The 25,542-nt window shown below is 41.9% G+C and overlaps 2 protein-coding genes and 1 long non-coding RNA gene across 3 annotated transcripts in view; 2 read left to right on the forward strand and 1 right to left on the reverse strand.

Moving 5' to 3' along the window:
* The window catches only part of dner (delta/notch-like EGF repeat containing), a 63,301-nt gene extending 59,261 nt beyond the window's left edge, over positions 1-4,040 (forward strand). Inside the window, exons 11-13 of the mRNA XM_037774983.1 lie at positions 505-636; positions 731-977; positions 2,705-4,040. Of these exons, the coding sequence (XP_037630911.1) occupies positions 505-636; positions 731-977; positions 2,705-2,816 (491 nt within the window). The 3' untranslated portion in view covers positions 2,817-4,040. The remainder of the gene's footprint in view (positions 1-504; positions 637-730; positions 978-2,704) is intronic.
* LOC119491216 lies at positions 7-23,849 on the reverse strand. Its single transcript, XR_005207561.1, has 4 exons — positions 23,837-23,849; positions 9,736-9,739; positions 8,139-8,144; positions 7-99 (listed from the first exon to the last, which is right to left on the reverse strand). It is a non-coding gene; the product is annotated as an uncharacterized LOC119491216 (long non-coding RNA).
* The window catches only part of pid1 (phosphotyrosine interaction domain containing 1), a 36,096-nt gene continuing 17,479 nt past the window's right edge, over positions 6,926-25,542 (forward strand). The window contains exons 1-2 of the mRNA XM_037774985.1: positions 6,926-7,288; positions 20,419-20,565. Of these exons, the coding sequence (XP_037630913.1) occupies positions 7,259-7,288; positions 20,419-20,565 (177 nt within the window). The 5' untranslated portion in view covers positions 6,926-7,258. The remainder of the gene's footprint in view (positions 7,289-20,418; positions 20,566-25,542) is intronic.

Genomic DNA, 25,542 nt, shown 5'->3' on the forward strand with positions numbered 1-25,542 from the left:
ATTGTGACACAAAAATCGTCCGTCAGAGTCCGATATCAGAACTGCGTCTATAGCAATAGTCTGTTATACAGAGCAACGGTCTGCTAACAGACTGTAACGCTGTGACTGACCAATCAGAATGAAGTATTCAACAAAGCTGTGTAATAAAATGTAGTAAAATAAATGTGTATTTTGGATGTTTTCTTTCCACTAGTCTGGAAGAAGACATGTTATGGAGGCAAAATAGCCCAAAATCTTAAAATTGACCAGTGCATGTTTTTGCCTGTGGTGTCTCCCCTTGACTGCATTCAAGCTTAAAAAAGAATGAGATGAGAGTTGCCCCTCCCATACAGTTTATTATTGTGATAATATTTGATCAATGAAATAATAATGACACATTAAAATTCTGCATTGTGCTGTTGAACCCGTAAACAACTGCATCAGGAGTCCGAATACTGTGAGCCTTATAGTTTCTGCCTTTGTTGCCTTAGTTGTTATTGAACATGACCTTTCCTGTCCCCTCAGGGGAGAAGTGTGAGGTCGATGTCAACGAGTGCGAGAGCAACCCTTGTCACCATGGAGGCACCTGCATTGACCAATCAAACGGCTTCAACTGTCACTGTCCACCTGGGTGGGTGGGGCCCAGCTGTGAGATCCGTAAGTCAACCTGTCATAAAATGTGTTCAGCTATTAATCTAAATATGACATGAGGAACGCTACATGCCTCTCTCTATCTGTGTGTGTGTCTCAGACCTGCAGTGGAAGCCAGCACACACTGAGGACACCCTGACCAACATGCCCCGCCACTCCCTCTACATCATCATCGGAGCGCTGTGTGTGGCCTTTGTCCTCATGCTCATCATCCTCATCGTGGGCATCTGCCGCATCAGCCGCATTGAGTACCAAGGCTCGTCGCGCCACGCCTACCAGGAGTTCTACAACTGCCGCAGCATCGACAGCGAGTTCAGCAACGCCATCGCCTCCATCCGCCACGCCAGGTCAGTGACTCAGGGATTTGAATATATTGATTGATTGACAACAAAGTCTTACAGGAAGAGTGTAACAGAACGGTAGGTCAATGTCTCTAAACACCATTTACTGTGTGTTGATGCTTTTACTTCCTGCATTTTTGTAAAGGGCCAACTCCACCAATTTTACAGATAAAGGTCAGTTTACTAGTCACAATCTCCCCTCAAGGTCAATTTACTCCCTTTTTCTGGAGCTTTTGGGCCACGTGACTCCAAAACAAGCAAGTCAGCGGTACTTGCCAACCTTGAGATCTCAAAAACAGGGAGGATTTCGAAATCAAAGTGGGGGGTCCTCCCCCAGAAACATTTCAGTTTCAGAGACTGTGTTTTCTGCATTCTGGTGACTTTTGAAGAATGAAAATATTAAAATAACAGCATCAGAATTTTTATGTTAAATACTTTTAATTTGACTTTTAATCTCAGGAAAGAATACGGAATAATTCGCTCCTCTGGCGTGAACTTGTGTGAATCTCTGGCATAAACTAATATTGATCAGATTTTATTCATTCATTAATTTTTAGCCTTCGCTTGAGTATTTCTTTCTCTTAGAGGTCTCCATTTCTTTCTCCGTCTCTCACTCACTGAAGGCCCCAGACACAGTGCGAAAACGGCACCACTGCGCTCTGATATCCGTTATTACCAATGGCTTGTGTCGCTTCATGGCGGCCTCTTGCTGCGTCAAGTAAAGCCCAACTTGTGTTGTGAGCAGCTCTCTTCCGCCAGGAGACAACATTAGGTGTAGCTGTATTATTGTCCGGGTGGAAACAGTAGGCTGTACAGCTTATACACGCTATACAGCAGAAACAGGTTGAGATAATGAAAAAGAAAAAAGGTGTAAAAAATGTGTCATAAATCATGAGAAATACGGGAGAATGATAAACGTGAGTCTCGGAAAATCGGGAATCGGGAGGGTTGGCAAGTATTGAGTAAGTCAACTGCTGTTTCCAAGGTCAAGAATAAACTGTCAAGCTCACGAGTCATGGCGAGTAAACGACTACTCAACCTCTGAAAACAGTTCTGTTGCTCTGGAGCTTTCCTTTTTATAACGTCTGAGATAATAACCTGATGATGTCATCAGGGGTTATTACCTCATATTGGGCTGGGAGACTTTGCTCCCAATGGCATCTGCAAGATTTCACAGACCGGAGGAAAACAACCAGTCAGAGCTGATCTGGAGTCTGCCGTCCAGCTGCCGTCTATGAGAGCCGGCTGTCAATCAATCGCGAACTCCAACCAAACGGTCAAACAAGACAGCGCTGATCAAATATGAATCAATATTCTGTTACTGTAATGCCTATTTCTCGCCTCAAATGTTTTCAGAAACATCTTGTAGTGTACTGTTTAGCTGTAAAATGAGAAAGTTTTTGACTCGGCAGGCAGCCATGTTGACATCTGTTGAGGAAATACCAAGCACCGCCCACCAGCCGGAGTACAGCCAATAGGAATGCTCTCTCAATGAAATGACCTGTGATTGGTCAAAGTCTCCCGTCACGGGCTAGATTTTCTAAAGCCTGAAAACAGAGCCATGAGGAGGTGCAGAAGTCTAGTTTTCTCTCAGAGCACTTGAATTACAATATGCTGAAAGGTTATTATGGAATTTTTGCCCAATGATGCCGAAAACTTGCTGCCTACTGAAGCTTTAACTGTATTTGATGATGCAACATTGATGCATCATTGTGTTTATGCTTTGTCATTAGATTTGGCAAGAAAGCCAGGCCTGCCATGTACGATGCCACTCCCATCGCCTACGAAGACTACAGTCCTGACGACAAGCCCTTGGTTACCCTCATCAAGACGAAGGATTTGTAAAACACAATAATGCCAACACATCACAAGCTGTAAACACACACACACACGCATACGCACACGCATATATACAGAAAGTCAGTATAAATCTTGAAGTATTTCTTAAGAAAAAAAAATAACAGCAAAACAAAATTGAATGTAAAGTGGAGAAAAAAAAATATAACATACTCTGTAGTTTAAAAAATCTGGAATTTGATACGTCTATTTTCCTGTCAAAGTCCACGATAAGGCTTTATTGTAGCATACTTCGCATTACTTAAGTTATTGATGATGGGCGACACTACCAGTAACCTCTGCTGTACAAGAGTGACGACTTTAGTCTGCACCAGACTGTCTGTCTGTCGGCAGGGCCTAAATTTCTAAGTGTAAACTCAGCAGACAGCGCTGACAGCAGTCCGTACAGGTGTGGTAGAAATAGGTGCACTCCTCTTGGTGCATACACTGTATCTTTTTCTATATCTAAAAAAAAAATCTGCAGTAGGTTGCCTTACTTCGTGCATGGTTAGATTAGATGTTCTTTCTGCGTTATTTTAAAATCCTTTGTACTTGGTTGTTGTTGTTTTTTCATTGCAGTTGTATTTCTCTCTGTCAAGATTGTGCCAAATATTTCTTTTTTAGTTTGGTAATTTGTGGTTAGTAGATCAAATACACACACGTATACAATACTAGTCACACAATTTTTCTTTTTAAAATACATATTGTCCTGTTCTTTACATGCAAGTTTCTCAATGGTGTATGAATAGTAAAGAAAGTGGGTTTACTGGAGTACTGTGACCCTACCATCCTACTGTATGTATTCAGTGATATTTAGGATAATAGGTAGGTATATTTCTCAATGCACAGAAACATAGTTGGTTTTACTCAGTGTACCTGTTTATGCCAGTGTACAAATTCACCTCTAGTATTGACAATGTTGAATAGTTTATGGCTTTAGGGTGGAGACGGTGGAGAAGGAGGAGGAAGAGGAGGAGGAGGAAGAGGAAGAGGAGACCGAGAGGGACGATATCTTCTCCAGAATATATGTGCTTCTGTGTCCTGCCAATGGAAAACTCTCTCTGTCCGTGCAGCTGTGTTGTTCCTCTCAAGGTCAAGCAATGTTTTACCAATAGGCTCAGCTAATCCTCCTCCTGTTTTTTTTCTCTCATTTTAAACACAGCGACCACATGATTACCTATTATCTACTGTATGTTGAATGATGTAAACAATAAAGATTCAAGTGAACATACAGTACTCGCCTGGTGTCTCATGGGAAGTACGTATGTTGTTGTTCTGATAACAGCAAGTGGCAGCGATTGCTTTTTAAAGGTACAATGTGTAGGATTTGGTGGCATCTAGTGTTGTAGTTGCAGATTGCAACTAGCTGAGTACCGCTCCTCCCTTTCCAAGACTGCGGTAACGTGAGCTGCCAAAACCATGGTAACGCCGTTCACCTCGCTCAGAGGCCATCCTTACCTTAATAACACTACTTAAGAAGCTACTGAAGTCAGACGGCGGTTGGCGGTACCACGGTTTTGCACTCTGCGGCTCACGTTCCCGCAGTTTCATAAGAACTACGGTGGCCTTCAGGTAACGTAAAAACGCAAAAGGCTCTCTCTAGAGCCAGTGTTTGGTTTGTTCGTTCTGGGCTGATGTAGAGACATGGTGGAAGAACATGGAGGACTCCGTGAAGATATGAAGAAAATGTGATGTAGATATAAAGGGCTCATTCTAAACTAACAAAAACACAACGATTCTTAGTTTCAGGTGATTATACACTAATGGAAACATAACATCGTCAACCCTGCCTTTAACTCAGCTTTGATTTTTAAGTGTAAACAAAAAGAAAAAAAAAACTACAGCGTCTGTCTTTGAGCAATGTCCCAAGGTCGTACCCACCAGACTGAAGCGCCGCCGTGGGAAAGCCCTTTTATGGACTGTTGGTAATGTGAACACCCTCAGTGACCTCAGGCTTTATCCAGATGTTCCCCATGTAAACATCTCTAAATACAGACTGAGACTGCAGAGTCACGTCACTCAACACACCTACGTATATTATGTGTGTACACATACACACACACTGCAGGAGCACCAGATGTTATTGATGGCTCTCACCTTTGCTTATGGTCTGCTTTGGAGGCCTTGTGTTTGCCCTTTGCCCTCTGTTTGCCCCGGAGGGTCAGAGTATTCGCAGCTTGGCTTGACACGGGTCCCAAAACACATCATCTATTACAGAGATTCTCCTTCTCTTTCAAGGCCTCCACCTTGATAAACTGAGATTGTGTGGTTTCATTACAAAACAGTATCACTTTTCAGATATACACATAATTATCACCTAATAGTAAACAATTTTACAACATTTTGGCAGCAGTAAAATGTATTCATTCAAATAATGGATGATGCTTCAGTGGATTCCCAGACCGCACTTTTAGAATAACAAGGTCATACAAACCAATCTCAGTTCAAAACAGTCTGAATGTTTTTGGTTCAACTTGTTTTTGAGAAGCTTAAGAGGATCAAAATGTGTGGGCATGACTGCGGCAGTCCACCGTAGACTTTGTCCTTAGCTGCCTCTGTGAAACTTGGGAACTATGAGAATGGAGAGATTTAAACTAACCACGTTTTTATTACCACAAGCCACTGAAATAATGCCATGCCTTTTATGTTACACTAGGTTTTTATATGATCATTTCCATTTTAACTGCATTCCTGCACTGGCTGGCTACTCTGGTCTGGATGACTAATCGTCTGAGGCCTTGAAGTCCGCTTTATAATGGTGCTAAATATCGTTACGAGTGCCTTTTTGTGTCCAGCTGAAAAAAATCTTTCATTTTTTACGTTTATTTCACATTAAAGTAATAATCTTGAACATTTAAATAATGTCTGTTATGTCACTATCTCTCACTATATGAGGTAACTCAGTGGTGATTGAGCCAATGGCCCATTAATGAAAGCCTTTGATTTTACAGTATTATGAATTGGGTGTCTGTGGCGACATTACGGGGAAAAATCACAAGCGGCGATCTACACCTGCATTACCGCTTATCGGCCAAAGAGGATAAAACAGAGAACTCTGATATTGTAACTATAAATGAATATGGGTAGGCTACTTGTGTATGTTGTTTTTTTATCTAAAGTTGTCAGTATGAGATTAACTCAGCTGTTTAAGTCTCTAGTAACTCAGAAGGAAATATCTGGCTCTTTAGCGGCTAAATGCGCCATGATGTTCACCAGTAAGTCGCTAACTAATAGTCGAAATGTGATGCTGGGCAGGTAGCATATGCCTACCATTGTTTTTTCCAGAGCTTTATGCCAGAAATAGCTGCCTGGTAAAGTTGCAGGCCATGAAACTAAAACAATTAGCCGCAAGATGCTAAATCACTCCGTAGCGTAGAGAGCTGCAGAGCAGAGACTATTTGTACAGTTACAGCGACACCTGTGGCCGTTAAGTCAGTGTCGGGCTCGCGCTTGTGCTCGCTCTACATAGACATGAACGAGCATCGCTAAAAAAACAGTGAGGCGACACACATCAGCTAAAAGCACAATATCACTCTATATTTCAGCTGCTTGGCAGTAATGTTAGCTGACCAGACGAAGGTCTCCCCATGAATCACTGCTGATCCTTAGCAAAACAACATTTTCTTACATCAAACTGCCAAAATGTAATGTCTGCCATAATGTCTTGAAGCTTAAAGGTCCCGTATCATGCTCATTTTCAGGTTCATACTTGTATTTTGTGTTTCTACTAGAACATGTTTACATGCCGTAATGTTAAAAAAAACACTTTATTTTCCTCATACTGTCGCCTGAATATGCCTGTATTTACCCTCTGTCTGAAACGCTCCATTTAAAATTGTGTCAAGGGTCTATATATTGTATATTCGTGACATCACAAATGGCCAGAAATCCTGACAGCTTGTTTCAAATGCAGAGTTTCTGAATACGGGCTGTGTGAATTTTCCTGTGGATTGAGTGTTTCGATACTTTCACAGTATTTATATAGGACTTAAGCTTGCTTAATAATAAAAAAACATGAAAATCTCACTTTTTTATAATATGGGACCTTTAAATTTGCACAATATGGTCTGACATTTTTTAAAATAAAACAATTGGAAAAAATCCCCACAGCATCTAAACACTAAGCTATTAGCATAGTTGCATGTGTAGTTTCTTCCAGAAACTCAAAACCACTTTGAGTCACTGTTTGTCATCTCTCTGGTTGGGAGCCTCGCTTTCCTGAAGCACCTTGAACGCAGCACCAAGCAGCTGACCGGCTACCTCCACCTGCTGGCCGCTGGGACAACTACAGCTGAGGCGGAGCAAACACATCCTTCATTACCGACCAAGTCCAGATTGAAGGAGGACAGAAGAGAGGCGAGCCAGTGAAAGCGAACAGATGTGAGCCGGACTACGAGAAGAGAACAAGCTGTAGTTTTAAAGACGGAGAGAAACCCTTTCATACTGCTAATATGTGGCAACCCGCGTCGGAGCGATTGCAGGTAAGACCCGGGTCTCTGTGTGTCTGTGTGTGTGAAAGGCTTATTGTCGACAGGGCAGCAGTAAATAAACGGAGGAGCCACTGAAACCCGCCGTGCTCTGCAGGGCTCCAGTCTGGGGAGACTTGCTCCGGTTTCTGAGCAGCTACAGATGTTTTTTTGTCGTCAAGAACCAGTTGTTGGTGTTTAAACAACCATTTTTTCCTTTGCTAATCTCTGTGATGCGTTTAAATGCATCCATTGACGTTACGCAAACCGGGGTACAATGCAACAATGTGTGCATTCCTGTGCTATAATCTAACCCTTTCTTAAAATATCAATAAGCATATTCCTGTATTTTGGCCCACAGGCCTGTTTTATCCAACACTACCTTCACATATAAGAGAGCAGCTGCAGGCCTTCTCCTGTTGTCACTCTGTTTTCCTTCATGTTGTCACATCAGGATTTTCCTCTTCATTCAGTGATTTTGAAAGAAATCGCAAAAAAAAAAAAAAAAAAAAAAAAAGAAAAAGAGAGCAGGCTGTGCTCAGTAACCTGCCGCCTGCGACCTGTTAAAAAAACAAACACCGTTAATGACACGTAGTTTGATATGGAGGAGACGTGAAGCCGTGCACCGAGCCTGCTGGCTTCATGTCTCCTTGCAGACGTAATGCTCTCCAGATGTCTCGGCCTGAAGCAGCGGACTGCCTGCCTGCCAAGTGAACTTGCACAATCCCTTCTTCTTCTTCTTCTTCTTGCCCAGGCGTCAAGAAGATGGAATCAGGAATTATTTAAACCGAGAGTTCCGGTGGTTCAGATGTGTGGAGTTACAGGGGCTAGCTGTAAATGATCTCGTAAACACACACATCTGCACATCTACCTCAATTCATTTAAACATCCGAGTAATGGAACATGTGTCGCCTAGCAACCACGTTCTAGAACACATTTGTATTGATCAGGTTTCGAATATTACAATACATTGTATACAGAGAAATGTAGCCCATATTCCCGTTCCAGAACTCTCACCCATTGGATAACATTCTATCATTTATACTTCTATATATACTATAGCTTGATTGAACATATTGTGCTGTGATTTTTGGATAAACTAACTTTCAGTGTCCAGCTCAACAAGTGTCATTTATTCACCATATATCTCCCTGTTTCTCCCCTTGCTTCAGTAAATGTGGGTAGTGCATGTGAGTAAGTGAATCATTCCAGTCACTGCCAACTATCCCACTCTAAACAGACAAATAGCCCCATGAACAGTCATGTGGTTGCAAGGTTCGCAATAATTTGAGGTGGTTATGTTCCTATTCATCACAGCACCTCTAATCTGGCGATACGATACGTATCATGATAAAAGGGTTACGACATAATATATTGTATATAATATATTGTATTTGTAACCCTATATTACGATATATTGCGTTTTTCATAAAAAATATATAATTTTAGGAAAACAGTCATAGTATAAAGAACACACCACCATCTGCATAAAATCTGAGTAAAAAAAGTATATTTTTAAGCAATCTGAACAGAGGGATCTGCATTTTCATGGATCACAGTCCCTGTAACATCCAACATCATAGCACTACTTTGAGAGGGCACATATATTTGCAAATTAAATAAAGTATTGGCTGAGTTGATCTTTGCATTTAGACTATTAATTAAAAATTGATACAGTGTTTTTGAGAATCAATACAGTATCACAAAATATATCGCAGTGTTTGATTTTTTTTCAATATTTTCTTACACCCCTAAATCAAAGTGTAATTTATTGGTTCAATTGATTATTAATTCCCGGGTCTTAGTCTACCCATCTCTAACCATGTGCTGAATGGTAATAGCCTGCCCCAGTCTAATACCATTCACTGTATGTTTTTCAATTCAAACTCCACCACTTCCACTCCTTTTGTGCTCAAGACAGAGTGATAGAACGGGGATGTCATCTATATAAACACATTCTGCATTCACATGTAGAATCTGTAGACAACGGGATGAGATTTTGGCATCAGAAGCGTTTTTTTTTCTGTTTGTATTCTGAGTAGTATTGACCAATTACGTTCAAGTAGGCTTTGTTTGAATGGAGGTAAACAGTCCGTGCGGAGAGCAAAAGGGGGGGAACACATTGGCCGAAATGCAATCTGGAAACCCACCGGCTATTGTCTGAGGATGATTTAGCTTTTTAGAATTAGCTTATAAACTGGCTACTTGTGAAACAATCCGGTCGTACATATCGTCTCTCAACTCCAGCTCCTGTCTCGCATCTTAAGTTGCTGATCGGACTGTTAACAATGAGCAGCGCACGGAAAAGGAAGTCTTGGCCCAGATATCCGCTGGCTACACCGGAACCCCAGAAATATAGCCCCTCGCCCCCAGATGCTTATCTGTCGTTAAACCGATAGCCAATGAGTTCCTAGATTGTCATGCTATCAACTTACCCAAACCTTAACATTGTGCATCAGCACTATACTGATTTCTTAACGGCTTACGGGGCTGCAGAACAGGGTGCTCCCACGTTATCATGCCGCCTCTCTGTGTGAATGAACAAATATGCTTTTACTGAAACTTTCTGCACATATAAAAGTGTAAGCAAAGCTATCCTTTAAAGTGGCACCCCACCGATTTTACACTTGAAGATCAGTTTACTTATCATCATGGGGAGTGAGACTGCCTGTGAGAACAGTTGGAGGGTCTCTGAAGGGAGCTTTCTAGAGTCTGAGAAAATAACACAACATCAGGGTTCTCTCAGCTTGGCCTTGGAGACTATAAAATAACAAGGAAGCATGCTCTACAAACTGGGGGCAATGAGTTTGAAAGACACTGGCATTTGTGTCGTTCATGAGTTGCATTATGGGGAATGTAGGATCCAGCTTTATGGAATTGCAGTGCTTTTCTGGAGGAAAAAAGGCAGGTTTGCGTGTTAAAAGAAATCCTACTTTTGATAACCGCCACTTGGCTCAAACCAGCTTACCTCCTGGAGACCAGCTGTGGCCCAGAGGTGATAGAAAGTTTAGCACGTTTCTGCTGTCCACTTCAAAAACTATGACACACTGAATGGCAACGTTTAACTTGATGGATGACTTTTGAGGTGAATTTGGGTCAACAAAGTCTGCCCAGGTTGTTCTGGTTTAGGGGTAAGCAACAGAAACCCTTGTGAATTGGTAACGGTCCACATGGACTGCCAGGATCTTTTGGATCAGTAAATAAAAGGTTACAGTTCGTATAAGAATGAAAAACCCTTACAGTGAAAAGTGGTTATAGAAAGATAGCAATAGCTGACCATTGCCTGCTTTGTAACCGTGGCAACGGCCATCCTTTAGACTAGTATCCTTCACCTCTTTTGGGTCAGGAATGGCAGGGTTTTCTAGAGCTGAAGACATCAGGTAGCTGATCTAGACTGTACTAGTGTTTATTATCTTCTGTGTTGTTGTTTTCATTCACTATGGCATCCGTCCAAATTATTCTCACTTGTGCGGTCCTCTGTTGCCATAGCAACACCTGATGTCTTGCTGCATTTTTGTCTCACGCTCAGGCAGGGAAGAGGAGGAGGGGGTGGGGGGGAGATAGATGGAGGTGTGGGGTTGAGGAGATACAGGTCGTGGCGTGAGTTAGGCATCACCAATGGCAAGCTGCTTTTATATTGACAATCGGAAGTGTTTAGGAACCAAAGTGTGTGTTGCAATGCTGTGTGTTGGTGCTGCATCATGTTTTTCTCTCTCTCTCTGGGTCTATTTCCCCATCCCTCCTCCTACCTCTCGCTGACCACATGCCTCAATCAGTTTCGGGGGCCCTTCCTCCCCAGGCAGAGGCCATGTTAGTTCAACAGCAGGTTGCACAATATGCAGCGGTCTGGGCACAAATGCACGCACACACGTACAGTATATACACTCATATGTACGTTGGCAGGCGGGTTAAGCGTGCATAAGACAACGTGCTTCCTTTTTGAGTATCCCTAGGACTACCAAACATGTTTCCCCTCTGTCAGCAGCTCTTCCTTTAGCCATGGTTTCCACTTTTGACACTTTAATGTGTGTGACTCTGACAAACAGGACCTGACAGTGCAGTAATAGCTGACTGAGGTCAAACATGTTGGGAACTGTCTGTGCATCTTTACTTTACTGCGGCCATCTCCGCCTGCCTTTATTTGTTTCTGTCCCCTTGGTCCGTCTGTCTGTCTGTCTCTCTGTCTGTCTGAGGTCGCTTTATGGCCACAGCTATGTTGTTGAGACTGTGGCCTCGGTGGCAAAAGGAATCCACGAGCAGACTGGCACAAAACTCCCATGATTCCTTTGACACGTTGTTTTCAGCCAGCACACATTTGCCTCTCGTGAACAAATTACTTTTGGCTCTTCGTATTCAATGAATGGGCAGAATCTCTTGCTTGCGGAAGTTATAATTTTTCAAGGTTTTCTATGGATTTGCATTTGACAGTCTTATCCTTCCCACTGGTTAAAACAGAACTGTCTCAGCTGTGCAATTTAGTCTTTTTGTTCAGAGCAATACCACCGATCGCACTTTCTGGCCTCACTTTTCTTTTCCTGTTATGTCTTTGTATTTAGCAGTTTTCCGATCTCCATTTGCTGGGTCAGGCTTAAAGTGTGTAGGATTTAAGCGACATCTAGTGGTGGGGTTGCAGATTGAAGCCTCTCCCGTGTGCCAAGCACGTAGGAAAACCGCGGAGGCCGACGTGAAAATGTGAATGGCCCTATCTAGAGCCAGTTGTTGTAAGAGTAGTGTAGGTCCCAGAGTGTGTGTCTACGTGGGAAGTGAGTGGTGAAGTGGAAGCGAATATGTGTGAGGGAACAAGTGAGCTAGTGGAGCTGAAGACAGAGTTAGTTTAGTATCAAGGGGATGTACAGTGGAAGTTGCAGTTTTTCGACAGATAATCGACAGATGTTTAAAACTGAGTTTTTACACAAAAAAATCACACAAAAGCACCACTGTATGTCGTCCCCTTTTGTGACTATCTCTATCAAATAAAGGCAATTAAATTGTGTGTTTACCGGCTCATAAGTTTATTGGAAATAAATCATTCAGCATGAAAAGCAGAAAAAACGACTAATCGACTAAAAAGAAATCTTAGTTGACCAAAACAACCAATTAGTCGGCTAATCTCTCAGCCTTAGAAAGTTTTACGGCTGCAACAACTAATTGATTAATCAAGCGACAGAAAATGAATTGTCAAGTTTTTGTGTAGCACATTTCATACACAAAGGCAATTCAAAGTGCTTTATATAATGCGTTAAAAAAAAAGAAAGAAATACAGCATAAAAACATTAAAATGCTAATTAAAAGAATAGAAACCTTTTTAAAGGAATTTAAGGAGACATTAATACAGGCTAGAAGGGCAAGAGAGTTCAGGGTGAGTTTTTAAGATTCAGTCAAAAGCAGAGCAGAACATAAAAGTGGTCAAAGTTGGTGCAAGTCTAATATCGTCTGTGGTGCACAGCGACTAAATGCTGCGTCTCCATGTTTACGACCTGAGAGGCCGAGAGGGTTCATTGTTTAGTACGATTCTTTTGGACGCTGTACACTGTTTTCTACCTGACAGTAGCTGAATAATGCTTTTTGACAGTTGGCCATGTTTTTCGTCATCAGCAGGTCGTTTTCTTGTGCCCCCCTGGCGGCCTCCGTGCAGACTATTTAAGATGTTGCGGTGGGTTCATTGTTTACGTCAAAGATTTGTTGATGTTTTTACTGCCAGACAGAAATTGCCACCCCCAGGCGCTGAGGTTTGGGTACTTTAATACCCACTTCCTCCTACAGAAGTAGTAACCCACCAATCACAACATCCGATCATTGACCTTGTCCCTCCCACACGCCCGTTCAGACATTTTTCCTCTCATAAACTGTCCCGGGATCAGAGGGGGTGGCTGTAAACACATAGAGGGACAGCTTAGAAAGTTATAAGGATAGTACCCAATCCTTATACCATGCAATGAACTGGAGTGGTTGCATCCTTCTTCTGGCTTTAGGAAGTGACTGCCACCACATGCTGAGTGAACCTCCTCGTCTCGCTCTACCTGTAGACCACAGCATATTCCTTCAATAAGGTTACAGGAGGATGGATGTGTTTGTGTGTATAAATGGCGTCTAAGATACAAACAAGGGCAGAACAGAGCTGGTTGACCGTCCAGAATGACGCAGGTTTTTGTTAAGCTTCAAAGTAAAGGCATTGTTTGGAAAGACATGGTTTGTTGGTTAAACTGGCCTCGCTTTGAGGAGCCAATTCACAAACAATTCATTTGATGTGTAACTCTAGCCTGTGTGCTGTTTACTCACTGGTAAATGGCAGTGGTTTAGTTTAGCGCCTGTTGTTTTGTAAGCAAAATACCTGGCTCCGGCTTTAAAGGTACCCTGTGGAGATTTTGACCACTAGTAGCGCTGCTGGACAATGTTTTTATGAGCGTGTTTCCATTTGGTTAGTGTCTCGTGCATTTTCTCAAGGACGCTCTCCAACCCCTAGCCAGTGGTCGTGTCTAGAAGGGAGCCCGCAAACTGTGGAATCTGATCTGAGATCTGCAAAAACTTGCAAAAACTCTCGCAACACTCGCTGCCTGACGACCTATCCTAACCTTAGCTATGCAAGATCAATACCCCCAGTTTGCAGGCTCCCTTCTAGCCACTACTCCTCACCAATAGTGTCCTACTATTCCACTGATCAACAGGTGGCAGTAACATCCCAAGAAACGTAGCAATGCATCAGCAAAAGGCGGTGAAGAAGAACACTGCTAGCAAGCAAACACGGATGTAAAGATTGCTTTTTGATTTAGACACGCAGTTTTCAAATCTTTTGTCAGCCGGTCTTTGATTTATTTGATAGGTGTGATTCAATAGTTCAATATAAGTTTGGTCCAACACAACTTAGAGTTGGATGATGAGGAGGAGCGCCTAGGATTAATACAATTATTGTTGTTGTAACAGGTGTGAGGTACAGACCTGTTACAGAAATCCCACTTGTCGGCTCTAATGTCCAGTCAAACTTATGCAGCGTCTGCAGTGCCTGGCACGTAGTCACATTTTTCAGGAGGTGCGTGGCGCTTCTCTGCGACTCTCTCTCTCTCTATGAGAGCTCCGCAAACCATCTCTGTGGCTCTGCGGATGCTCTTCACAAGCTTTTCTGCAGAGGTATAAATTAGGCATTAGGCCTCAAGCATACACACACTTACTTTTGGTGAGTAACACTTAATGTAAACAGAACTGTGTTTACAAGAAAACACCACAGGGCGCCTTTAAGTTTTGCCAGCTTATATAGGAGGAGCGATGTGCAGCTCAAAGGTGTGATGCTTGATGCTCTCGCTTACTTGCTCATTTGTTTGTTTCCCTCCATAGAAAGTTGGTCCCACTTGGTCATTGAGACAAATCATGAGATTCTTTTAAAGCTCCGTTCACTAACACTAACTGTCATGGTTGGTTTCCAGACCATGTAGACCAGCCGTGACGTGGTGGTGGGTGCCACACTGATTGTAGGCGTCACCCACAAATTTAAACCCCAGGCTGGTGACGGCGATACAGAATTTTCTTTTGACCTTTTGTTCATAGAAATACACATTAAGAAGGATTCTGATCCTGGACCAGACCTGACTCTACACCTGAATATATTGTCTTTTGAAAATGGAAAAAATGAGATTCAGACCTGATGCCATACAGTGATGTCTTACTGTCTTGCCCTCTGCAGACAGACCTACAACATCTGGTACAGAGCTCTACACACTCTTTCATCTTCCAGCCCGCTACATATGTGTGTGTGTGAGTTGGTGTATGCAGATGTGTGTGAGACAGGCTAATGTTGTTGACAAACTGTTTTGGTCTTGAGGTCTGTGTTAAGCTCCTAACCGTACTTTATGAATGTACTTTAATGACTTACCACGTTGTCAGGCTGAACCAGTAGCCATTTGTGTATCCGAGGGGTGTGTTTTTTCACATTATCATGCGTTTTAGACACGGAACATCTATCCACTTAGCGTCTGCTGGTTTCTTAACATCATTTCCAGCTGTTTCCTACTGTTTAGTCATGATCACACATCCCTATAACCTCTATTTTGTGTGTCTCAGTAGGCGTGGCCGAGGTCTGTCTTTACGCAGTGTCTTACCATGAGATTGACCCGAGAACCTCTCTCCTGTAAGAATGCTCCCTCAGGGGGCCGAACGTTTAACTTACCATCTGTGACCTGCTAAGCTCATCACTGCAGGAGGCAAACTCTCCAAAAGCCTGTCTGCTTGACTTTCTCATGGACACGTTTGTTCAAGTGTTTATATATTATTAAATGCGCAATTCATTATTATTTAATAGTAGAGACTCTTTGGCAAATTAGCATATGTATTTGTGTTGATGCTTCTTGTGATTTCCAGCATACTTAGGGAGCAGCCATTCAGATTTATCTCGCAGTGCGCCGGGTCTGTGGGATTTGACCTTGGTCGTACGCCCAATTTTAAATATTAGTACTTCTCTCGGGGAATAAACGTGGGCCTATGTAAAATATTGTGGGATAAAGTTTATTGGAAGTACTGTTTTTTAAGCAAATACATACTGTATTATATGAGCCATGACATCCATAAAATATAAATAGCTGAATTGTTGTAAAAGTTGTAAAAGGAGTTTTGTTCGGCCAAGTTCTTTTTTTATTGTGACTTTTTTTGCGCTATAAATACGTGTTAATCACATGGATACAGGCAACAGTGAGTCAGTGTGGATGCTTTCAGCATGACAGTCCTGCTGCTAAATAGGTTTAATGTTATGACAATGAATGTCATAACTGGCTTACAAATGACCAAACAGGTTTGATTTTATTTACAGCAAGTCTAAATATATAAAGAGTGGAAGTAATAAAACTTAGTAAGTATGAATGGATGTAATAATAGTTAGTAATTAGTAGTGATAAAAGAGATGCAGTAAAAAATGCATGTGGATTGAAAAAGACCTCACATCACAATGTCATATTTTGTTGTTTAAATGGTAACTGAAGAATGATAGAAAGTGGCACTATGTGAAGTCTCATAGTCATATAATCAAAATAGCTATTTGATATATGAAATAAGTAAACATTTAACTTTTTCATTTACTCTTCATTCATTATCAAAACTACTGGGTTAGGTTTAGTAAAAAAACGTGATGGTTTGGCTTAAAATGACAGCGGTCTCCTGGTGGAAAGTCTGATGTTTGTTTGACCCATCCACCAACCCTCCCGCCTTTGTACTACGTCACTAGCTGCGGCTGTCCGTGTACTTACAAAGGTTGTGTCTAGAAAGTAACATGCAAGTTGCGCAAGATGGTCAAGGTTAGGATAGGTCGCTGGGCAGCTACTTGGGGGAGTTTTTGCAAGTTTTCAGAATTTGCAGTTTACTTTCTAGACAAGACCACTTACAAACGTATTTGCGATACATCGAAGACATCGTAATCCCTGACAAAATACGTTTTCTTCCAAACGTAATTGAGAATTCAGTTTAGCTGTATGGGAACGTCATTTTCAGGAGACAGAGATGATGTCTGATATGTGTATTTTGGCGACCCCTCAAGTCCCTCAGCGAGTTATAGCTACACTGAGCATTGAGCATTTTGTTTGTATTAGTAGTGTGACATCAGAATTAATTTGAGGGTGTCAATCGGATGTAAATATTCACCATATAGAGGCTCTCACTAAAATCAAACATTTGCATCGTGTGTATGGAGGTCAGGCCCCTTAGTGATTGCTCAAGTGTCAATCTCAAGCCAAGGTTCATAATCCTGAAAGAGGACCATTATTTAGAGATTTGAGATTTTCTTGTGACAGCAGCAATTGTTCAGGTCTGAAGTGTAGACAAGATCCAAAACCGACCCAGTCCACACTGGCCTGATGTTGGAGACAGAAAACCTGCCTGGGTCCAAGTTAAAGTCAGAAATAGAATCAATAGCAGCAGTAACTTGATGAGGAGACTGTGGGGACTTGAGAAATAAAAAACATTGAAATGCAGTAAAAATATTATGAATAGGATTCCAGCGTTACTCCACAAGCGACCCTCCGCTCAGGCCTTTTGCTCCTGGTGGGGGGTGGAGGAGTCGGGGAGCCCACCACAGCCTTCACCCCCCCCCACCCACTCCTCTCTCTCGCCGTACCGAGGCCAACCGCAGGAATGTGAGCCGCTGTCAGGAAGCTGTAAAGTGCTGACGCGGAGGTCAGCGAGCGTTTACACACATGTGGCTTTACTTTCACAACTCCATCTTGCTTTTTCTCCCTTTCTCCTTCATCTGCTCCTTGTTTTTTTTCTTGCCTTATCTTCCTCTTTCCTGACAGACCCCCCCCACCTCCCCCCACCCCCCTTTCTTTATTATTCTTCACTCAACATGAAGGGTCACTTGGGTCGGAGGGCCTGGGGTTTCTGCTCCAACAGGTTGCATGTTGTATTGTAGGGCATCATCATGTCATACAATTTCAAAACCTTAAAATGATAATAATATTTATGAGGATAACTCATAGCATTGTTATTAACAGGGTAGCAGCAGCATAATATCACCAAATGACAGGTATTTGTAATCAGATTAATGTAATAACAGGCACGGATGAGGCAGACTGCAAAGCACCAATGCTATGAAATGCACAATAATACTCAAGAATGTTTTGAATATGAGTAACATATTTATTTATATAACAATATTTGATGCAGCGGCGTTGAATTTAGAGGCTGGACACCAGACCTATTTCTTGAAGTTGATTGAGGATGTTCTGGTCGGCTTTGCCAAACAAACCAACACTGAAGATTGATGGTGCCCTGTTTTGGCAGGATTGACTGTTTTCATCGGCTGAAAATGTTGAGCATGTGTTGCAGAAAATGATGGACACAGTGCAGGTCCAACATGGAAAACAGCTTTGAAGTGCCAAAGAGAAAAAAGTGAATGGAAGAATTCGTAATGTTCTGAGACTTTCACTAGAATAGATGACTGGATTAGCGTCTGTTTTTTTTTTTATCTGTATAAAGCAGAAAGTGGGTAATAATAAAGGGACTCAACATAGTGGTGATTTTAGGTAAATGCTAACATGCTAACAATGCTGTGTGCTGACATAAAGCCGGGGTTGAAGTCTAGATGGTAACACGCAAATTGCAAAACTCTCGCAAGCTGGTTAAGGTCAGGCATTGACCTTGAATGTTTTTTGCAAGTTCTCTCAATTTGGGGGTTACCTTCTAGACACGACCTAAAGCAGGTTTATCATGTTCACCATCTTAGTTCATTGTGTTAGCATGCTTACATTTAATTAGCCATAAACTAGAGCTGTCAATCGATTAAAATTATTTTTTTTAACATTTTTTATACGTTCAAAATGTACCTTAAAGGGAGATTTGTCAAGTATTTGATCCTCTTATCAACATGGGAGTGGACAAATATGCTTGATTAATGCAAATGTATGTATATATTTATTATTGGAAATCAATTAACAACACAAAACAATGACAAACATGGTCCAGAAACTCTCACAGGTACTGCATTTAGCATAACAAATATGCTCAAATCATAACAAACTGAAGCCCAACAGGCAACAACAGCTGTCAGTCCCATGTGCCCAAAGACTAGATATAGTGTGATAAGAAAAACTCACTTTTCAACCAAACGGTTTTGACCGGTTTCAAAAATGACTTCACATATGTGCTTAGGCAAGCCCAGAGAACACTTTCAGAGGAAAATAAACAATTCAGTTACGGTCACACATAAAAAAACATCAGATTCAAAGGTCCCATGTACAAGAAATCCTTTTCACTGACTAACTGCTAGTGCGGTATGATCTTTGTTAATGGAGGGGAGCTGCAGACACACAGCCCAGCACACGTGCCAAATATGCCTGTTTTTTCCTTAGTTGTGAAAGTCCTGATTTCATTAGCTGCTTATTTTTGTCTCGACTGTTTCGAGGAAGCCCAGAAATTCCTCAGCACCAGATCCACCATGTGGTTCTGCTCGGCTTCAGGAAACATACCCATGGACTGTAGTATGAGAGCGGCCAGCTCTCCTCTCTTGTTTTGACGGAGGTAGTGAGGGCACAGCTTTCTTCATCTGCTCTTCACATTCCTCACACACCATCTCACTTCCAGTCTTCATTCCCAGTTTTCAGACTGTGTGTGTATCTGGAATGCTGCTGCCTTGAATATAATACTGGTATGTTTTTTTTTAAACACGTCAAACAAAGCTTAAAACACAATATCCTGGTGTCTTTTGGTGTTTTTTAACCCTTTGGGTCACATGAAAGTTTTATGGAGCATCAAGCTGACACATCACATTTACACTAGGGCTGTCAAAGTTAACGTGATAATAACGTGTTAACGCAGATTCTTAAGTTGTGATTTTTTAGGTTGTAGCAGGCCCAGTTTTAAAGCTAGAGTGAAGATACTGGTATCATATGAAGGAGGCTAAATAACGCTCCAAACCTACGCACAATTTTTGGCGAGGAAAAACTGGCATGGCCATTTTCAAAGGGGTCCCTTGACCTCTGACCTCAAGATATGTGAATGAAAATGGGTTCTATGGGTACCCACGAGTCTCCCCTTTACAGACATGCCCACTTTATGATAATCACATGCAGTTTGGGGCAAGTCATAGTCAAGTCAGCACACTGACACACTGACAGCTGTTGTTGCCTGTTGGGCTTGAGTTTGCCATGTTATGATTTGAGCATATTTTTGATGCTAAATGCAGTACCTGTGAGGGTTTCTGGACAATATTTGTCATTGTTTTATGTTGTTAATTGGTTTCCAATAATAAATATATACATACATTTGCATAAAGCAAGCATATTTGCCCACTCCCATGTTGATAAGAGTATTAAATACTTGACAAATCTCCCTTTAAGGTACATTTTGAACAAAAAAAAATGTGTGATTACTTTGCGATTAATCGTGATTAACTATGGACAATCACGCGATTAATTGCGACTAAATATTTTAATGGATTGACAGCCCTAATTTACACATGTATAAATCTTGTATATTTCTGGAATCAAATGTGGTGACATTCATCTCTTATCCTGTAAATGACAAAACACTAAAATGCTGATGTTGTGGAGGCTGCATTTATTCGAGCCTCCGGCAGCGTTGACAAGAATGTTAACCTATATTGGCTCATAAATGTCTGGTACTGGTTGTAAATTTGCCTAAAGCAAAGTGTGTGTCTCTCTTTCCTCCATCAGCACTTTCAGACCATGCTGAAGACCAAGCTAAATGTGCTGACGCTGAGGAAGGAGCCGTTGCCCACGGTGATCTTTCACGAGCCCGAGGCCATCGAGCTGTGCTCCACCACACCGCTCACAAAGGGCAGGACCCATGCTGGATACAAGGTAGGGTCACATGAACCTGATAATCCCTAAATCCAGCCTTGTTCCTGAGCAGTAAATCTATAATAGCATTAATAGAACCATAATCCAACTGTTTTTCCCTTTTCTCTTTGGACTCACACCACGTTTAGCTCACACGAAAGTGAAGTTTTTCTGACTGAATCACATCCTTTGTTAATTAATATTAAATGTGCGTGGGCACATTCATGTGAGGTCGTGCATGAGTTCTGGCATGGGTGCGTTTGTTTTCCCCCTCTCCCTGGCCCCCTCCAAGTGTCAGATGTAGAGTTTGATCCAGAAAACAAACAAGGCTACAGATTAAAATAGCAGCCACGCTCTGTTATTGCACACAACACTTCCAATCCAATCCGTCTTTGTGTAGTCGCCCGCCTTGCGCCACACCGTTGTTAAGCATAACAAATAAGCTTGAGACGTCTGTACCGCACGTGAGACAACTTCAAGTGGCTGTGTGGGTTTTGTATTGTACGTTGAATGTTGTTTTTGGTCGCTTGCACTGTACAATTAGCAAGCATGTCGGAGTAAGTTGAAGCTTTCCCAACTAACTAAACTCCATATTTCATATCTGGCAGCTGCCTTCAAATTTGAGGAAAATTCCCACTTGAAATTATTGCCAAGAAACACACACATGGAACACACAGTCCCCAATGCTTGTTGTTCATAATTGTTGGTTTGTTGGATCACTGTACAGAAGAGCGAACACACAGAGCAACCTTGTCTCCTACAAACTTATATTCCCATACATAGTTTTAAACACGTGGTTAACGTTGTAAATTTAAACAAAACAAATCAAATTTGTCAACACCGGTGTTACCGATTACACTGGGCATTTTACAAGAAAAGATGATGGTCAACATGTGTAGCGCGCTTACTTTGATCGTTAACGTCGGGTGGTTGTTTGTCTGACCTCTTTGGTTGAGGTTTCACGGCGATTACTTCATTAACGTTATGGTTCCCTGATAGCATTGGGTTTAAATCTGAAAAATTGCCAAATAGCAGCTTTTGCTTTTCGCTTTGACACCAAATCCTTCGCCATCGTCTTGTCTGTCAACTCTCTCTCATCCTGTGTGTGAAATATGACTCCTCCTACTCTGAGCTGAGACTCCGTATGGAGCAGACACTTTCACTTTCAGATTGTAGCGTCCGTCGTCCGACTATGTATTGATAGCACTGCGCTGATACTCGAAAATGTTTTTTTTTTTATACCATGTAACTTTCATTAATGGTCGCTCAATATACTACGTCACCTACTCTGAGCGTTGCTGGTTTTACTACGTCAATTGCTGCGGATGTCCGCGGACTATCATTACAAACGTATTTGTGATACGTCAAAGACAAACTCTGTGACAAAACATGACGTTTCCCTCCAAACGTATTATCGAGAATGCAGTTTATTTGCTGCACAGACTATCATGTGAAAGCTGTCACATGTATGCATGCATATACGTCTTGAAAGACATTCTCAAGGCAGCTAAGAGGCTCAAACTGCTGAGTCCTCATCAGCACTTCCCGAAAGCTCCTGAAGCTCAAATGTGAACATGAAGTGAAAGTGAGTAAGACGGCGTTTACTGGCAGAGCAGAGTCTGGCTGGGAGAGATTCATATTGTCTTAAATCAAATAAAAGTGGCCCACACTAAGTTCTGTTGTAGTAGTAACTACATCTTGAATAAATATATGATTTATAAAATAGGTACTAATTCTGTGATATCCAAAATCTAATCTTTGATCCAGTGAATTAAGATGAGAATAAGACAGAACACATTGTCTGTGTTGAGAGCTGACAGATGACAGCTTTGTGTCAAATAATAAAAATATAAAAAAAAACATTCCTGATGATGTGACATTGTTAAGCTGATGCATTGGTTACTACAAAGCTTTGCACCTGTTACACTGTTCTTCTTAAAGACAGCTGTTATCCTGCCAGGCACAATAAAACCAAGCATGATTTTCTCATCTTGTAAATGCTGCAGTGAAATTGTTAAAGTATCGTTTATCTTCAGTGCTTCTCCAACTCAAACTATACAAACAGGCCAGTAATATAACCCTCTTTCACATCCTCATCAGTGTTGCATATTAAACGCAACACTGATAGAAACTACATCCTGTCTATTTCAGTCGGTAGGTAGGTTTCCTAAGAATAAGCAATTCTCTGTTGTGTTGCATTTTCTGAAATTCCCCGAATGTACGGTCGAAACTGATGAGCATTTATGACTGGAAATAAAGCTAACATACTTCCTCTTTAAGATACTTCTCCATAAAACATTATTTGGTGGAAGGTTATGCAGCATTCACATGTAATCAGACAGACAGTCGACGGCAAACTGGATATCATGTTAGTGGATGAGAGCAGGATGGTAAAATTGGGTGAGGCCGGCAGAGAAGACCAGCAATGGTAGATGGCATTGCCGTCCAAAGTTAAAATATTTTGACTTTTTGCGTCCACCGCGACAGAATTTACAACCGGATGTTATGTAGCTTCCTCACACAGGAGAAAGTTGTTTCAATTTTGCAGAAGGTGTTTTCTGTCTGCCGTCTACCAATAGACAGCAGACGGAGAGATTCCATGTGAATGCATCATTACTGACATGGACACACGGCATAGCTACGTAACAGTTTACTTATTGTTTTTTTAAGGCCCAGTGTAATGACAGTTAGAGCATCTTTAGCTAGAAGATGCTCTACACACACCTCTCTCATCCGTGTTGTTACATGGGAGAAATCAAGTAATTAGTCCGCAACAAGTTTTTCCAAATAGGGCCGCTGTAGCTCAGTAGGTAGAGCAGGTCGTCCTTTAACCACAAGGTTGGCAGTTCGATCCCTGGCTTCTTTTGAAGTGTCCTCAGAGCGAGACACTGAACCCCAAGTTGCTCCCTGGGTGCTTCTAGGGCTGTCCCGAAGACCATTTTTTCAGTTTCAAAGCTTTGCCGAGAAATAGTCGAAGGTATTTGAAGCTTCACGGCGCAGCGCAGCAGGCTGACATGTTCTTCTGTCTGTCTGTCTGTCTCCATCTCCCCCGTTTCAGTTACCGGGACTGTGCCGCTGACGCACTACAGTACGCGCACGCACCTCTACATATAACAAACAAAAATATCCATCTGAGAATAATTTCAATAATTAATGTTGAATATGAATTATGTTGTGGTATTATTCCTTATGTCATGGGCTATTTTGGGATTTGTACTTTATTATAACATACTTCTATTAAAAAACAAAACGAAAAATTAAGCATTCGAATACTGATTTGGAGTTTGAATACCATGGCAACGGTCGGAGCTTCGAGGTATTCGGGTCAGCCCTAGGTGCTTCACAGCAGCCCGCTGCTCCATAATGCTTAGGATGGGTTAAATGCAGAGGTCACATTTCGTGTAGTACCTGTATGTATATGACACATGTAATGTAATTAAGTAATAAACACGCTAGCTATGGTAGCTACTACGAGGTATCGGACATATTAATGACTAGGTAATTGCTATATACGATACAATTTTCAGATGGCATTAAGAACCAGCTGTTTATCCAGACTAACCAGTGTAATGATGCACAGTTTTTCAGTGGGAATCTAGCTTACAGTGACACACACAGCAGCTTCTTGTGGCGATCACTCATGATACAAGATAAATACTGATATATATATCGCCTATAGGTTCACGCTGCACCCAGCTTGACTTGGTATCCCTCTCTGTCTCATGTCAATCCCAGCATCCACTCTCTCGCCGCTCTTTCCAGCATTATGCCAAAGCCACGTTGCCATGGATACCACTACAGCTATTCAGCAGAATACCAGCCACACGAAAAAAAATCCATTTCTCTCATCTGTCTGCGGCCTCCTTGTATGCAAGTGTGTCTGTCTCGCCGCCTGCATCTGTTGGCTTGTGTAACTTCCTGTCTGAGTCACTACCTGCCTGTCTGCATATCTGTCTGCCCACCTGCTCCAGCACCTCTGCTTCTCCTGTTAGACCTCAAAGACACATTATTCTCTTTTCAAGGGAGAAAACGGAGGAAACCGTGGTCTTGATGCACTTATTCCTGCTTGGCTTTTATGTGCTACAATACAATATGATACCACTTATTATCCTCGTGAAAGGTTTTATATTCCCATCTGTTTAATTTCTCACCCCTCTCCCCTTCACTCCGTCCTCTCCCAGTTTACAGGCCGGCAGGAAGGCCGGCTGAGAGCTGCTGTCTCTCTGCCAAAGCTAACAGCTAGTGAGGATGAAAGGCCACCTCTCATTGCCCTGCCTGGCCTGCTGCTGTCAAAGCAGTCCACTTCACATCCATTGAGAAAATGTCTTCAATGCACTTTGCAGCCACGCCAGCTCCACAGTCATACTTTACGACAAATGATGAATTACTTTGGATTCTGCTCAAAATACAACTCAGCTCCTTACTAGTGATTTGGTTGTGTTTGAATTTGAGTTAAAAACAATGTATGTTATTAACCTTTCGTTTATGATTTCCCTCTTCATGTGTCTCACACGAAGGAATACACGTTTCATTTTGATTTTAAGTCTCTGCTCTTGTTGAGTTGTCGAGCTATAACCCAGCCGAGCCAAATCACATTTTATAAATGCGTGCTTATTCATGCAGTCCCTTGGCTATGCATATACCTTGCATACAGTAAATGAGCACACAAGTGTCTGATTCACGTCCACCTTACATCTGTTGCAGCCCAGTGGTGAGACGTAGTTTAGTGTAAAGACTGTAGACATGTTATCATGGATATGGAGTGGAAACTTATAATCAATCATTCACAAGAAACTGCCTTCGCCAAAATGCAAAATGCCATCCTGTGAGTAGTTACTGGCGACTACGGACGTGGTTAAGGTGTGTTTGACGAGACACGGAGAGGCGACTGTTCGTTCTAAACAACAATGGCGGCTCTTAAAGCTTCAGTAGGCAACAATTTTTTGGCATCATTGGTCAAAAATTCCATAATAACCTTTCAGCATATTGTAATTCAAG

This window comes from Sebastes umbrosus, chromosome 7 (genome assembly GCF_015220745.1).
Source record: "Sebastes umbrosus isolate fSebUmb1 chromosome 7, fSebUmb1.pri, whole genome shotgun sequence".
In the NCBI taxonomy this organism is placed as follows: Eukaryota; Metazoa; Chordata; class Actinopteri; order Perciformes; family Sebastidae; genus Sebastes; species Sebastes umbrosus.